The sequence below is a fragment of the Urocampus carinirostris genome, chromosome 11 (assembly GCF_059441175.1).
Source record: "Urocampus carinirostris isolate Australia breed hairy pipefish chromosome 11, RoL_Ucar_1.0, whole genome shotgun sequence".
Taxonomy (NCBI): Eukaryota; Metazoa; Chordata; class Actinopteri; order Syngnathiformes; family Syngnathidae; genus Urocampus; species Urocampus carinirostris.
In genome coordinates, this window is record NC_142359.1 from 25,554,530 (window position 1) to 25,571,322 (window position 16,793).

The 16,793-nt window shown below is 37.6% G+C and overlaps 1 protein-coding gene across 1 annotated transcript; it reads left to right on the forward strand.

The window, feature by feature from the left end:
- The first annotated feature begins 3,178 nt into the window (after positions 1 to 3,178).
- adm2a (adrenomedullin 2a) lies at positions 3,179 to 16,554 on the forward strand. The gene is made up of 3 exons (XM_088348149.1): positions 3,179 to 3,197; positions 3,282 to 3,564; positions 14,171 to 16,554. Exons 2-3 carry the CDS (start codon positions 3,485 to 3,487, stop codon positions 14,493 to 14,495), a joined length of 405 nt encoding a protein of 134 aa, XP_088204275.1. The 5' UTR covers positions 3,179 to 3,197; positions 3,282 to 3,484; the 3' UTR covers positions 14,496 to 16,554.
- The last annotated feature ends 239 nt before the right edge of the window (positions 16,555 to 16,793 follow it).

A 16,793-nucleotide genomic window follows, 5' to 3' on the forward strand; every position in this document is an offset into this window, starting at 1 on the left:
CAATAGGAAGAAATATGAAAGATGCCTGAATGACAGCAATTGGCGACGTTTGCTTGCATGAGCAGCTGAAGAAGCCAAGTGACAATGAAAAAAAATAAAGAGCAGCTAACAATACCAATAGTGGCGAGCCATAACAGCAGCCAAGTGCCTACCATGAGTGGCTAGAGAAGGAAGTAGTGGGGGTAAAAAAGCAAAGAACAGCTGTGGAAAGTGTGTGACACTGAAGGATCAAGCAGATAACTATAACAATAGCAGCCAGAAGCAAGCTATAAGCTGCAGTCAAGTGGCCAACAGTGGGAGTAGATAAATATAACAACAGTAGCAAGCCATGGCCTCCAGCCAAATACCTACTGTGAGTGGCTTGAGAAGGAAACAGTTGGGAAAAAGGCTAAGATCAGCTGTGTAAGGTGAGTGACACTGAAAGGGTACGAAGTTAACAATGTTACACTGAAAGATGAAGCATCTAACACTAACAATAGCACCAAACCATAGCGCACAGCCAAGTGGCCAACATAAGTGGCAAGAGAAGGAAACAATAGGAAAAAAGTGGAAGAAGCCTGAATGATAGCGATTTGGGATGTTTGCTAACATAAGCAGCTGAAGAAGGTAAGCGACAATGGAAAAAAAAAAGAGCAGCTAACAAAACAATAGTTGCAAGCCATAACAGCAGCCAAGTGCCTTCCATGAGTAGCTAGAAAAGGAAATAGTGGGGAAAAGAGCAAAGAACATCTGTAGAAAGTGAGTAACACTGACAACTATCAATACCAATAGCAACAGGCTTTCTTGCTTTGATGATTGGCTTGAGAAGGAAACGGTGGGGTGGGGAAAATAGCAGAAGCCTTAATCACAGTTAAGTGGCGAAGATTACATTTTGACTTTCTTGTTTTTCACTTGCAGTCATCTCCCAAAGATACACGGGAAAAAAATATTGACACCTTTTTTGTGGGAATGAAAACACGTTGTGAAATTCAATCATCATCGGATGATTTACGACCCGCCTCAACGTCCGCCTTACAGAAAGGATCCTAAACTTTTTTTTTTTTTTTAATTATAGAAAACTTCATAACGCAGACGAACTTTTCAACACTGAATGAAAAGGTCACGCTGACATATTTTGGAGGCGCCGCTCTAATGAATAAGACAACAAATATGTCCTGATTTATTTAACTTGTGAATCGTCCTGGTGTCATAGCAACGGCACGTTTTACGGGTGACAGGGGACACTACGGTAACCAATTAGGGAAAACATATAAAAATCAACCGTGTGTATCCGTGCTTGTTATTTTATATACTTTCTCACAAAGTCTTGTCATTTATCTCTCTCATTGAGACTCTCCACGTGAGAGTACATATCCTGCTTCATTTTATTTCATGTTTTGTTTAGTTAGGCTTAGTGGTGCACAAATATATTTCATGTCCTGGTCATTTTGGCATTCTCGTTATTGTTGTATCCACGTGTGGGAAAGTTTTTTGTGTTTCATGTTTTGTCCCGTTAAAGGTAGCTGATAGTCCAACTGGCCCTATTTTGTCTACCTACCTAATGGTTTTTTTCAGTTAGAGCCAGTTGATTTTGGATTATATTTCAAGGCCTCGTCGTCATAGCACGCTTTTTGTTGTTCTGTACACATGTGTGGGAATGTTCTTTATGTCATCTAATTTTCATGTTTTTTACAGTTTAAACTAGGTAGTATTCCCACTGGTCCAATGTCCTCTTTTTTGGTTTTGTTCTGTTAGGCCAGGGAACTACAACCTTTTTCAAGTTGAGAACTTCTTGTTCTTACCATACAGCATAAAGGGCACCCAGCTCCATATGTACTTCTAAAAAATAGATTATGGTGTTATTACTATGTAGTTACTAGGTTATTACCAGGTAATTATTGAAAGTAGTGTTCATTAGACTCAGTCAACCACTAAAAAATCATATTACTAGAAAATCACTAGGACCCAGCACTGGTGAGCTATTTTCAAAGCAGGTCAGCAGGCATCTCAGCTGATCCCAAGTTAAACGTTAAACGTAGTTAGTGTTTCAAAAATATGTTGATGGTCTTGTCATAAGGACATTCGTTCTTCTGTCAACATGTGGGAAGTTTTTATTGTTATTTTTAACAATAGAACTAGCTTTGATTCCAACTGGTCCTACCTTGTCTTCCTTTCATGTTTTGTTCAGATAAAGCCAGTTTGTCTTGTTTCATTATATTTCATTGCCTTGTCATCAAGGCAGTCCTCTTGTTCTGTCCACATGTGCGAATGTTCATTGGGTCGTCTAACTTACATATTTTGGCCCTTCAAACTAGCTGGTATTCCAACTGGCCCTAAGTCGTCTTTTGTTTTTAGTTTGGTTCAGTTTGTTTCAGTTGGTGTTCTTTCATTGTATTTCACGGTCACGTCGTCTTGGCACTCTTGGTTTTCTTACATCCGCGTGTAAGAATCTTTCTTGCGTCGTCTATATTTATGTTTTGTTCAGGTCTCGACATATTCTGCATCGACTAGCATTTATCGTTTACTTTGTTAGGGCTAGTTAGTATGATTGCATTATTGGTTATGGCTCTCTTGTTGTTCTTCTGTCCTTGTGTAGGAATGCCTCTTGCGGGTTCCTACTTTCATGTTTTGTTCTGTTAGAGCTGTTTGGTATCGGAACACTGTACATTTGTTAAAACTTTATTTTCTGTTATGTTCAGTTACAACCAATTGGTATGCTAACATATCATTCTTTGTCTGATTTTCAGGTTTTGTTCAGTTAGAGCTAGTTTATGTTCCACCAGTCCCAGGGTCTTCATCTTTAGTTCATTTAGATGTAGTTAGTGTTTCAACATGATGTAGCAGGGACACATAGTCGAGCTGTGTTGGAATTCTGAGAATCATACCAAACATTCTTGTTCTGTTCTTGTATACAGTCCAAAATCCATTCCTTTTCTGTAAATAAACACATTTCTAAAAGCTTCCTTTGTGTCTATCTCCCACGCCAGATCAGCACAAAATTAGAGAATAATAAATAAGCATTTACATTTCGTATACATTTTCCCGTGTGTCGTAGTAATATTCTTTTGGGCATTTCACGTAGAATCGAAAACATTGGGGCAGGTGACTCTCCACTCGCCGCGCCCCCTTTTTAAAACCCCGCCCACTCCCTTTTAAAACCTGCAAGTTCACGTACAGCGCTCATAAAACTTCACCAAACATTCGGAGAAGGTGAGAATGTATGTTTTTTTAATCATTTAGCAAGTTGTAATATATGCACAATTCCCGCCTGACTCATCATCTGTCCTCCCTCTTCCTTAAAGATTTCAACTTTCTCCTGGAAACCTGGATCGTTGTCATCAACTTTTTTTTTACCACGCACTTTACCCCCATTTTTTTATCTGTTCTTTTTTCTTTTTTTTTTGTATTGTTTGTTTGTTTTGATTTATTTGATTTTTGGAAATCCAAACATCACGCACGACTCTTCTCTTTGGCGGAAAGGAGTGGAAACCTCTCGGCGGCGGAGATGCGCTCCCCTGTCTCGTTGTCAATATTCTGCATTTGCCTGATGTTTTTCCAGATGTTTATGGCCGAGGAAGCTTTCAGGTAAGCGATTTATGACTTGCAGTTTCATGAAATCACAAATAACTTCAAACTAAAAAGTCACTTTTAAAAAGTGACGCTTAACAATTAGTTCACATTTTCATGAATCAATACGAACCCTCGTTTTAATTGATCTTCAGCAGGTGGAAGTGATTTATTATACAAAAATAATACAAATAATAATCATTAAATATTTCATCACGGCTTTTTGTCTCTCGTATTATTTTCATGTATTTTTCATAGCCGAGCAAAGTGAAACAAAATTTTATCTAATTCGCTTGCGCAGTCAAGGAGATAAAGTAAATAAAATAAAGATAGATGACTGCAAGGTCAAATAGAAATAATAATATATACTTATTCTCGTGTTAGAAATGTGTATAGATGTGTCAGCATATAATTAAGATTGATTCATTTGTACTATTTTCTAACAATTAGGCGTTAGATATAAGAGGTAGTGTTTATTTTGTGGCCTCTAATATTTTCGGTGACAAGTTCTCAATAAAAACACAAGTAAAACTTTTAAAAAGTATATGCTATCAATAATCAATTGGTATACAAACTAAAAAGTGTGGCGACACGGGACATTATAAAATACAGTACAGTACTTACCATTTACCATTTACAATACTAAGGAGTCAGTGTATGACTGTCCCCTACTGGACACTTCAGGATTTGCTCGGGATTGTAATAAATAGATAAATGAATAAATAAATAAATCTTTGTAAATAAAAAAAGACATAAATATATTTAAAACAAAATCATAATTAAAATAAGTAATCTTGAAGTATATGAGATGCATAAATATATTTAAGTAAATATTTCAATGAACAATAAATCATGTTTTAAATAGATAAACGAATGAATACACTTTGTGAAAAGAAAAAAAACTTTTTTCATAAACAAATCTTATGAAGAAATACTAACACATATACAAAAGAGGAAAAAATGAGACTTGGCTGTAAAAGTAAAATATTCGATTTGTTGATTTATTCATTTAATTATTCAAATCTTGTTTTTGTTCTTTTTTCAATTTGAAGATAACTTAAAAAATATTTATTTGGGAAAAAAAGGTATAACATAAAAATACATTTTTTTTTTTTTAAATATTACAAAGTGTTTGGTGCAGCTCATCAGTAGGAATCAAGCCTCTGGGAAATACATCATTATAAAAATACACCATTTGATGGCACGAGGGGCTTGGATCAGATATTTGTCCACACATCTAGGGAAACCCTTCTGTGCAGTGTTGCTTCCCTTATCAGCCAAGTGAGAGTGTGTGGGTGGCCCCACATGGTGAGTAGGTGTACTGAAGCAATTTATGAGAGAACTGAGCCTATTCCTTAAAAAAAAAGATGACAAAGTCCCATCATCATTGCAGAGAGGGATGACGTTTTGCGCATGGACGAGGGAACGCGATTGCCATGGTGAACTAAATCATGTGATCACGTCACCTGAAAAACCGAGCGCTGAAACGTTCTTGTAAAGTTCATGCATGAGTTCATTGTCCTTGCAATGAAATGTTACTTTGCAAGCAATGTGTCCTTGTGTTTATGGGAAGTATTGTTTAGTGAAAGTTCTGCTTGAAATGCATACTTTCACAAAAAGCCGTTCTTTTCAGAGGTTTTCTAGGGGACGAGTATTTTCTTAGAAATGTTCAACTGTTTTGTTTTTTTCACATAGCTAAGAACAAAAATTCCCGTGAGCCTTCAAAAATGAGTCAAAATGGCCAAAATTGACTTTCTATTTAAGAGAAACGTGTGGCGTTGAGCTAACAATATTTCTATTAAGTTTTAAAAATACTTATTTATGACAATATGTATTTTTTTCCTTTCCAAACGTTATTTATTTATTATTGAATGTATTATTTTTTTAAATCGACCTTACTTGGAACCCCCATAGCTGGTTTCCGTAGCAACGCTAAGAATTGTCGCGAAAGCCTCCTCCAAAAACTCATAACATGAAATCTGAACTTCCGGGCGCGGTTGTCCCTCTCCGTCCTGCAAAGAATTTGTTGGCCTTGCTTGTCTGGCTTTCGTCAGGAAAGCAGCTTGTCCCACCATGGACATTTTGTTTTGTTCGAACTGATAATGACAAGAGATGTTTTCCTTCCTTATTCTTTTTCTTTTTTTAAAGAGATGCTAAGCATACCTGAGCTTGTCCCAAAAAAGGACACGGAGCATTAAAGTCACATTATGAACTATATATATCATGTGGTGTAAAAATTGATTATTATTTTAAATCAGTGTCACATACCTTAGCCTTGGCAAAATAATGCTAAGAAGAAGAAAACACAGGGTCGATTACACTACTTGACAGTAGATGGCGATAATGCCCTCCTTGATCACTTCTTCTTGTTCAGTCAATCGCCACGCTTGGGAGGGACTACATCTCATTTTATTGTAATTTTGTTGGTTTTCTTTTAATTTTTTCCCCTGCCTATTATAATGGGTCCCAAGAAAGTTAAGGGGAAGGAAAAGTGGAAAACAGTGACAGGAACGGAGTTAAAGAAGGAAATGACTGCAACATACAAAAATATATTATGAGTGTCTGCCATTAAAGCACTCCTTGAAGGTAAAGTGAATGGTTTGAAATGTTATATTTCTATCCTGTTTACCATTATATAAACTTTTAATATCTACACAATTAAGTGATCAGATTAAATTAAGATTATCCTCGCCCTCATGTAGGTTTTAGATCAGGGGATGGTGTATAGATAGTCTGTAGTCTGTACACCCCTTTGAGACTTTTTGTGATTAAGGACTATACAAATAGACATGACTTGACTTAATCATTGTTGTTAGGTACACTATTTTTAAAATGATTTCTGGTAAAAACTTGTTTTAGTATGTGACTATTTTAAAGAGGGGGTCACTTATATGCAATGTAGGCTTATACACGAGAATATAGAGTACTTAAAGCCCTTTTGGTTTTGCTGGTAATTTTGTTTTTTGGAAAAAGCGAGTGAGTTGTCTGTCCCCGAGTGCCCTGCGATTGGCGGGCAACCACTTCAGGGTGTCCCCTGCCCACTGCCCGGAGATGGCTGGGATGGGCTCCAGCCCTCCCGCGACCCTGATAAGGATAAGCGGTGCAGCTAATGAGATGAGATGAGGTGAATGGATTCTTCCATCTCAGCTTTCAACTGCACAGTTGGATACATTTGAGAGGTGGAATTTTATTCTAGATTTGTGGCATAGTTTGACTTTAGGATGAAAAGGTGGGTCTTCAGGCCAGAACAGTTGAGAAAATTTAAATAATACGATTTTAATTCAAATATCTAACAAAAACACATGTACTCCCCTTTCCACTTGTGTTAGCCAAGTCGCTCTTGCTATCGTTAGTTTCATTATTATTACCCGCTAGTCGCTAAAGTTAACTACGACTGGTAGTTTTTACCAACCCTGGACATTAGGTCCAAACAGCCTCTCCAGGTATAATCTAGAAGTAGGCTTCCGAATTCTGTGTAAATAAAGATTGATTTGTCCTTCCAGAGATCCCCCTTGCTTCTGATCGCTTATAAATACATTTTCTACCTTTTTTCAACTGATTCTGTTTCCAGCCAGTTAGCCACATGGCTGTGGGCTATGGCTTGCCGCTAGCCACTATTGTTATTGTTAGTGGCTCAGGTGTAAATAAAGATTGATCTAGCCTTCCAGAGCTGGTCATCAACTTTACCCCAATAGTTCCTTCTCTAGACACTCTTGTTAGCCACTTTGCTGCAGGCTAAGACTTGCCGCCAGCCTGTTATTGTTAGCTGCTTTGTGTAAATAAAGCTTGCTTCAGCCTTCTAAAGCTGGCCATTGACTTTTTAAAAACTTTTTCCTTCTTTAACCACTCATCGTAGCCTCCTGGCTGTGAGCAATGGCTTGCCGCTAGCCTTACTGAGCTGCTTTGTTTTTCAGTGTCACTCATCTTCCACAGTTGCTCACTGTTTCCTCCTCTATCCACTAATGTTAACAACTAGGCTGTAGGTTATGGTTTGCCGCTATTGTTTTTTTTTAGCTGTTTGGTGTAAATAAAGTTTTCTTTGTCTTTCCGTTGTTGAACCTTGCATGTGAATACTATTTTCCACTGTTTTTTTTACTCTTTATCTAGTCACTCTTGTTTGCCACTCGGCTGCAGGCTATGGCTCTCCGCTAGCCATTTTTGTTATAGTCAGCTGCTCCGTGTAAGTAAAGCTTTCTTCATCTTTCAGTTATATTAGCTTTTCCCGCCAGCCGTTCAGTTAACCACTTTTACCAGTTCCGATCAACTCCAGCTATTAGCCACTCCAGGTTTAATCAAGTAGTAGGCTTCTGAAATCCTCAGACCTCTAATGGTCAATTATTACACACTGACACTTTAAAAAAAAACTTGAAGTGTTTATGTTGAGGGAGCTAGCATTCTATTGAAAAAGAAAAAGTAGTGTATTTTGGATGGATTTCTCCACTCCTTTTTTGGATTGTAATTAGTTAGAGCGCCCCTTGTGGTGGGAGGAAAATCATTTGACAAAATACGCTTAATCATTTATGTTAAATTCCACTGTCCTGAAATTAAATCTGAAGTTCGAGAAAATCTTAAGTTTGTGAAGGAAAAATATGTAGGTGAAAATGTGATCTTTTTTTTGCACGTAGTAGACTGACGGATACTCTTGACTCAATATTTACCCGGGGAACAATCAATGAATGACGCGTTGTGTCCTGTTGAAATCGAGTGATGCAATCCACTTTTGTCGGAAAAAGTTCGTTTGTGTTCCGAGCGCTCCAGATTTTCTCGGCTTTTATTTTGCGGAATGTTCCCAGTTCGGTGTGGGGGGAACAAGGGCAAAATAAGTGGAAAAATTCCAAAGTGGATTAATAGCTCAAATGTAAATCCCCCAAAGGGCAGATTTCTGATCGCGTTATGCAAAGTCACAGTCACAGGAATTAACAGTATTTAATTTTTTTTTTTAGTTAAATTTTCCTTTTTGATTTTATTTTATTCATTATTATCTTTATTTTTTTCTATAATTAAATTTTTACCTTATTCCATGTTTTCATTTAATTTGTTTTTTAAAATCTGGTTCATTTTTATTTAAATGTATTATTATTTTATTTCCATTTACATTTTTTCATATTTAATTTATTGTGTTTTTATTTTATTGTTTCCCATCTAATTACTTATTGTTTTAATTTTGTTATTTATTATTTAATTATGTTTCTATATTATTTTATTTTTAAATGAAATCAAATTGACCCAAATTAAATTGTATTTAATTTAATTGTTTGTTCATTTTCTTTTATTGTATTTTACTTACTGCACATTGTTTTATTTTTTATTTCAATTTGATTTCATTTTGTTGTTCTTTTTTGTTTGGTTGTATTTTTTTTGTTTTTTTTCCCTCTAAATAAAATTATTCTTTCATGTTTTTTCAGTTAGATTTAGTGCTCCAACATAACCCACATAATAATAATAATAATAATAATAATTTCCTTGTATTGTCATTCTGTGTAACAATGTACACAGAACGAAATGTCGATTGCACCTGACCCGTTGTAGCGAGCCGATGCAGCCGCAGCCAACAGAGGGCGCCGCCGACCACTTTTTAAGTCTTAGGAATGACTCGGCCGGGGCGCGAACCCGAACCTCCCAGTCTCAAAGCGGGCGCCTTACCATCTACATTGCCATTCTTTCATGTTTTTGAGTAGTCAGAGTCAGTGTCCCAATATATCCTATGCTTTCTTTCTTTCATGTTTTATTTAGTGCATGCCAGTTTGTATTCCAACATATTCTGTGTCTTCCTACTTTAATGTTTTGTATAGTTTGAGCCTGTTGGCCTGGAGAGGGATAAGAGCCACCAGGCTGTACTTGCCCAAAACACACGACAGGAAATGGTACCCCTACGACTCTAGTGATTAAGGGATCCAACAAACCAACCATAGTTTGAGCCAGCCAGTGCTTCAGCTTTATAATGGGAATATATTTTTATGCGCATCATCCTTTCACGTTTTGTTTTGTTGGAGCTAGTTAGTGCCCCAAATTTTCCTGTATTGTTTTCCTTTCCTGTTTTGTTCAGTTAGAGCTAGTTAGTGTTAGTTTTATAATTTATGGTCTTGTCGGTAGTTACTTGTGTCATCTTCTTTCACGTTTTGTTCAGTTAGAGCTAATTAGTGCCCGAGCATATTCTGCATTGTCTGATTTTTGACTAGTTATAGTTAGTTAAAGCTCCAACATATCCGTGTTGTCTTTTTTCATGTTTTGTTTAGTGCAAGTTTGTTTGTGTTCCAACGTGTCCTGCATCTTTCCTTTCATGTTCTGTTCATTTAGATATTTTTTTTAACATTACATAATTTTAATCATTTTGTGCGTGTATAGGTATTTGGTGTTGATTTTTAAAGACATTTTAATAATAAAAAAAAAAGAAAAGCTATCAAACAAGTTTCCGGAAATGAAACAACCTTTTCCCTTATTCTCCATGGCAACACAAGCTTGTTTTTCCGACTCTGAGGATTATGAATTAATCCAACACATTTCCCCATCATTAATCGTTGCTAATATTCATGTGGGTGGGAATACATATAGAAAATAACATTTCTCTTTTATAGTAAAATGTCACGAGACGTGGTGGCGTGGAAGGTGACCGGACCAGAACGGAGGCAGGAGGCATGAAGGGAGAACTCAAATGCGTTGACGATCCATAGGTTTTATTTAATAAAATAAAAGTCGCCCAATACTCCGAGGCAAAACAGAACAATACAGAGTTCCTCCGGCACGAACTCAACAGGACAAGGCATAACAGACTAAAACATGACAAGGCATAACAGACTAAAACAGGACAAGCATGACAGACCGGGATTGTGTATAAGAGTAGTGAACCAGCACCCGCCAAACCCAAAATCCAGCCTTAAATAGCAGAACAGCAATCAGCTGATCTGCTTCAGCTTGAGTTCGGGGGCGTGGCATACTGGTCGTCATGGCGACCGTGACAGAGCCCCCCTCTTAAGGGACAGCTCCCGAGGTCCCAAAAAAGAAAAAAATTACTACCTCACGCCCCGGAATGTTGACGATCGCGATTGGGGCAACCCTGCTCCCTCCTCCGAACACGCAGGAACGGGGAGAGGAAGGCGCCATCTGCGTCGGGCGGATCGGAATCGGCGCTCGGCAGGGGGGGGTCTGGTGGCCAACTGGACAGGGGATGACAGACAGGCAGAACCGACGAGAACAGGACAGGCCGATGCAGAAGAGTCGCACTCAGGACAGGCCGATGCAGAAGAGTCGCACTCAGGACAGGCCGATGCAGAAGAGTCGCACTCAGGGGGGTCAGATTCAGAAGAGTCGCACTCAGGGGGGTCAGATTCAGAAGAGTCGCACTCAGGGGGGTCAGATTCAGAAGAGTCAGGCTCAGGGGTTCAGGTTCAGAAGTGGCGATTCAGACAGGACAGGCGGAATCAGAACAGGCAAGACATGAGAGGGTCAAAATCAAAACAGACAAGACATGAGAGAGTCAAAATCAGAACAGACAAGACATGAGAGAGTCAAAATCAGAACCGGCAAAACAGGAGGAGCGGAGTCGGGCTGGCAGGCAGCGGAGTCGGCCCGACGGGCAGCGGAGTCGGAGTCGGCCCGACGGGCAGCAGAGTCGGAGTCGGGCTGGCACGCAGGGGAGACGGAATAGCAGGCAATCGGCACGGGAGTCGGGCAGGCAGGCATGAGAGTCGGACAGGCAGGCGTCAATTCTTCCCGGGACCCCATTCGAGGCACAGCAAGGGCCACGACGGGCGGGGCCGTGGTTCGAACGGGCAGGGAAGGCCAACTCAGTAGGCGCCTGCCGAACTGCGCTCTCCAGCTCTCCCAAGTCGCGCTGGGATCGTTCGCTGAGTTCTATTTGTTGGCTGGTTCATTCTGTCACGAGACGTGGTGGCGTGGAAGGTGACCGGACCAGAACGGAGGCAGGAGGCATGAAGGGAGAACTCAAATGCGTTGACGATCCATAGGTTTTATTTAATAAAATAAAAGTCGCCCAATACTCCGAGGCAAAACAGAACAATACAGAGTTCCTCCGGCACGAACTCAACAGGACAAGGCATAACAGACTAAAACATGACAAGGCATAACAGACTAAAACAGGACAAGCATAACAGACCGGGATTGTGTATAAGAGTAGTGAACCAGCACCCGCCAAACCCAAAATCCAGCCTTAAATAGCAGAACAGCAATCAGCTGATCTGCTTCAGCTTGAGTTCGGGGGCGTGGCATACTGGTCGTCATGGCGACCGTGACAGTAAAATAAGGGTTTGTTTTCTAATGATCTGACTTTAATTGTCAAACATCCTTATTGTACACATGAATTTAGTTCGGTAGAAGAGAAATCCTGTTAGATATAAATGGGGAACAATTGTCAAAAAAGTAGGTTTTTTTAAAAGACAAAATAAGGTTTATATTAACATTAATATTTTACACGTGTCTTGAAAATCAAAACATTACAATACTTTTATTAAATAAAAACCTATATTAAAAATATCCAAATTAATTTATTCAACCCAAAATTTAGGAGAAGTAAACGATGAGTTTCACTCATGAGGTTCACAAAAAAGTCAATATAAATAAAAAGGTTAAATGATAAAAAAACGTGTCAATTTGACCTTCAATATAAAAAAAGATAAACAATGTCAGTCGGGCAATGTGACCTCCCCCCGAAAAGAGAAAAGGTTCTACTCATTGAGATTCATTGAGTCTCTTTAAGATTATATATAATGAATATTTACATACATACATATATATATATATATATATATATATATATATATATATATATATATATATATATATATATATATATATGTGTGTGTATTTGTACATTTTACTCATCATTTTTTTGCTTGTTGACCTGATGGTTGCTAGGTAACAGCTCACAAAGATAGCGAGGAGAACAGTAAAGACGTTCAAATCACTTCTACTGTGTTTGTCAAACAGGGAACAGATGTTCCAGCAGTGTTTGCTTGTAGTTTAGCTTGCTGTACTAAAAGACATTCATTAGGCGGATAATCGTTTGTGCAAGCGCTAGGAGCTCAGGCACATTATTTTCCCAGGAAAAATATGGATATGTATTTTATTTTAGTTTTTAGATTTCATTTATTTATGTATTTATGTTATTATGTTGTTATGTATATGTATTATTTAGTTTTATTTGATTGTAATTTCATTTTTTTATTTCACAGTATTTTTATTTTAGTATTTTATTTTATTTTACTCTATTTTTGTCTTTTTTTCGATTCAGTTTCGTTTGATTTATTTTCCATTTTTTATTAAGTTTGCGTATTTATATTGTATTTGATTTTCATTTTTTCATTATCCATACTCATTTATATTTTATGTGATTTTCATTTTATTTTGTATTTAATTTTATTTTTATTTGAATATTTTACTTTATTTTTCTATTTTTCAGGATGATTTGTTTTTAATTTAATTCAATTTTAATTTTTTTAGATGTTAATGTAAACATTTTATTTAAGTTGATTTTATTTTGTTTGGTTTGGCGTTATTTTATTTTATCTTAATTTCTAATTACAATAGTTATTAATTGAACATGTGATTGTATTTTTATCATTTATTTTTGTATTATTTTGCTTTGTTGTGTTTAATAATATATACATATACCTTTTATGTTTTGTTTGATAGAACTAGTTAATGTCTCAACTTATTCTGCATTGTCCGACTTTGAACTAGTGTTTTGATTTATTCTGTATTGTCCGCCTTTCACATTTTGTTCAGCTAAAGCTAGTAAGTTTCCAAAGATATTTTGAAATGTCTTCCTTTTATGTTTTGTTCAGTGCACGCCAGTTTATGTTCCAACTAATCATCCTTCTCCTTTCATGTTTTGTTCAGTTGAAGCTAGTTGGAGTCCCAACATTGTACGTGTTCATGTTTTGTTCTGTTTGTTCAAGTTAGTGTCTCAACATATTCTGTGTTGTCTGTTCATGTTGTGTTCAGTACAACCTAGTTTATGTTCCAACATAACCTCCTTCTCCATTTTTATGTTTTGTTCAGTCAGAGCTAGTTAATGTCTCTACATAATATGTTGTTTTACATGTTCTTTGCTCAGTATGTTTGTCAGTTATAAACATATCATGCGTCTTTTCCTTTTCATGTTTTGTTCAGTTAGAGGTATTTAATGTTCCAATATATAATGCGTTGTTCGCTTTCCATGTTCTGTGTTCAGTTTGTCAGTTAGTGTTCTAAGCATATAATGCCTCTTCCTCCTTTCATGTTTTGTTCAGTTCTGTTAGTTCATGTCCCAACATGTCATGCATTGACCGTCTTTCATGCTCTTAGTTCAGTTAGTTAGTCATTTAATGTTCTAACATTTTATGGGTTGTCCCTTTCCTGTTTTGTTCAGTTTGAGCTTGTCAATGGCCCAACATGTTATGTGTTGTCCTTTTTATGGGTTGTCTATTTAGAGCCAGTTAGTACTCCGGCAATACATTGCATTTGCTCTCCTGAAGGCACTTTCACTTTTGTTCTGTCACTTTTGTTCTGTCTCTTCCTTTGTCCTCCTTACTTGTTTTGTTACAACTGGTTGTTTGTCTTTCGTGTTTGTTTCATCCAGATCTTTTTTTTTAAATTGCTTTTTATTTAATGTATCTTCTTTCCACAGCTTGGACCATCTTAACAAGCTAATGGAGCCTGAAGAAGATCCAGCGCTGGTTCCTGGGGCCCAAGCCGATAGAGTGGCACCATGGGCCAAATTCCGAAAAAAGATTGACCTGAGGCTGGCATGGGCCAGGTCCCCCAGGTCTCGGCGCCACGCCCACCCGGGCCCCCGGGGCGGGCACCACTATCCCCAGCTAATGCGAGTGGGATGCGTCCTTGGAACCTGCCAGGTCCAGAACCTCAGTCACCGACTTTACCAGCTCATCGGCCAAAGCGGAAGAGAAGACTCCTCGCCCATTAATCCCAGGAGCCCCCATAGTTACGGATGAGCGACACCCCCGCAACCCCCACCCCACCCTCCGCCCCGACCTTCAGGATGTATTTTTTTGGTTATTTATCTTTTCAAGAATTGCAGTCCGCCTTCATTTGTGGCACTTTTTTAGTCTAATTGTTCATTTATAGCGCCATACTACCTAGAAAAAAGTTAATTTTAAAACAACCTCAATGCAAAGAAACTCAAACCTGTGCCTCGCTGATTCATTATTGGCTACTGCATTTCAAATCCACGCTACCAGAGATAGAGACTCTCACATAACACGATAAGCAGTACATACATCTAATATACGTTTATGGGACTAAATAACATAAAAAAATAAAAAGAAAGGAAAAATGACACTTGCTGTACTTATGATGTGGTGTGACTAAAGCTGGTATGGTAGGGTACTGGGTGGATGCAATGCTGATTAGTACTGTACCAATCACCTAATAATAAATTTATAAAACACTTAAAGGGACAGTGTGTATTATTTGACCACTACATGTCACTGTATTGTGTAGTGCAAGGGTCACCAACCTTTTTCAAGTTGAGAGCTACTGTTTGTTACTAATTAGCGCAAAGGGTACTCAGATTGATATGCATTTTGAAAATTAAAACATATCATGTAATTACTATGTCTTTAACATGTTAATCACTAGAAGTAGGGTTAAACTCAGTCAACCCCACCAAAAATAGTTTTACTAGAAAATCACAATGGCTCAGCACTGTGGAGCTTTTCTCAGAACAGATTCGCAGGCACCTCATCTATCTTTAGGCGGCACCTTATTGGAGACTCCTGGTGTAGTGCAACCAAAAAAATAGTGCTATAAAACACAAGGAAGAATACAAACTACGGAGACTCCGTGTAACAAAAACCTCACAATTTTTCCTTTATTTATTTGCCCAGGCTTTCACAAGGTTTCTGTTTTTAGGGATACATGAGCACTGTGAGCACCAGGATGTCGGACAATTATATCAGCTCCCTCTAGATGAGCCTCAGGTTATGTAAAATAAATACAAATATCTAAACCTGCGACTGTTTAAAAAAAAAATCACGTTTATATGGTAGTTTATGTATTTTTGCTTTTTGAACCAATAATGTTTTATAACAAAGGGGTTTTTTGCCACTAGGAGGCGCTAAATAATACACTGTCCCTTTAGACTAAAAATGATTTTTTAAACAATATTTATAGATGTCACCTGATCATCGATAGTTTACGGCTGTTTTCCTTAGCAAGGGTAGCAATGCCTTCTTTGTATTTCTTAATTATCTCAAGTTTCCTTTCCATGGTTATCATATTCTTGCTTTTCACTTTAGCATCACTGCAAGTCTCAAAGCCCATAGCTAAACAAATTCAAACAAATGTTACAGGAGCTTTGTAAAGACTTTGGAAGTCAGGTATACAATACTGTATTTGTTGTGCTGTATTTATTCACAATGTGTTTTAACGCTTGCAGTGATGCTAAAGAAGTAAGCAAAAACATGCTAATGAAAACCAAGCTTGCCATTATTAGGAAGTTTCTACCCTTGCTAAATCTTGTGCTTTGACAATGTTATCAGCGTTTTGTTCAAATAATCGGAGCACAAAAACATCCAAATCTTATGTGAAAATTTCCCAAGGTCATCACGAGCAAACGGACTAACGTGATTTGAATTTAAATCCCTTCTAAGGCTCGAGCTCGTCCATGTCTCGTGATGGATTATAAAAATGGCCGTCGTGAACCCATGTGGTGAATCTCTGGAATCAAGAATCTTCTTTATCGTCATTGTTGTTGTGTTTACGTTCTCTCTTGTCGTACATTGTGCGAGATTTTCTTTTTTTGTTTGTTTTTTTGCACATTGCCGCAGGACTTTTGTGGGAAAAATAACGTTTTAGTCATCTTCTCTGTATAAGTCTTGTGTAAATACACCTCCACAGTCGCTATTTAAAGTCTTAATATTTAAGTTATATTTATGTTGTGCCGGAGATGTTTTGTGTTTTTCTGTATTTTTGTTTCCTCCTTCAAAAAAAACGGCCCAAATGTTCACATTCGATGTAAAATAAAGAGTTATGTTTATTCTACTGCTTGAATTGGTGTGGACTTTGTTGGGTTCTGTGCACCCCTGACTTTCAAGTTCTATTCTGTTAGACCCAGTTGGATTTTCCAATATGTTTTTTTTTTCTTGTTTGTTCGGTTAGGGCTAGTTAGGGTTCTAATTTTTGTTCTGTTCACGAATGGGAATGGTTCTTGTGCTGTCCTCCTTAAATATTGTGTTCCGTTTCTTGCATCTTCTTACTGTCAGGTTTTGTTCAGTCTTGCAATCATGTTT

Bases quoted from the DNA above. Each gene is read 5' to 3' on its own strand.
- adm2a (XM_088348149.1), top strand. From the start codon at position 3,485: ATGCGCTCCCCTGTCTCGTTGTCAATATTCTGCATTTGCCTGATGTTT. The intron at 3,565-14,170 runs GTAAGCGATTTA...TTCTTTCCACAG, and splicing joins ATGGCCGAGGAAGCTTTCAG to CTTGGACCATCTTAACAAGC.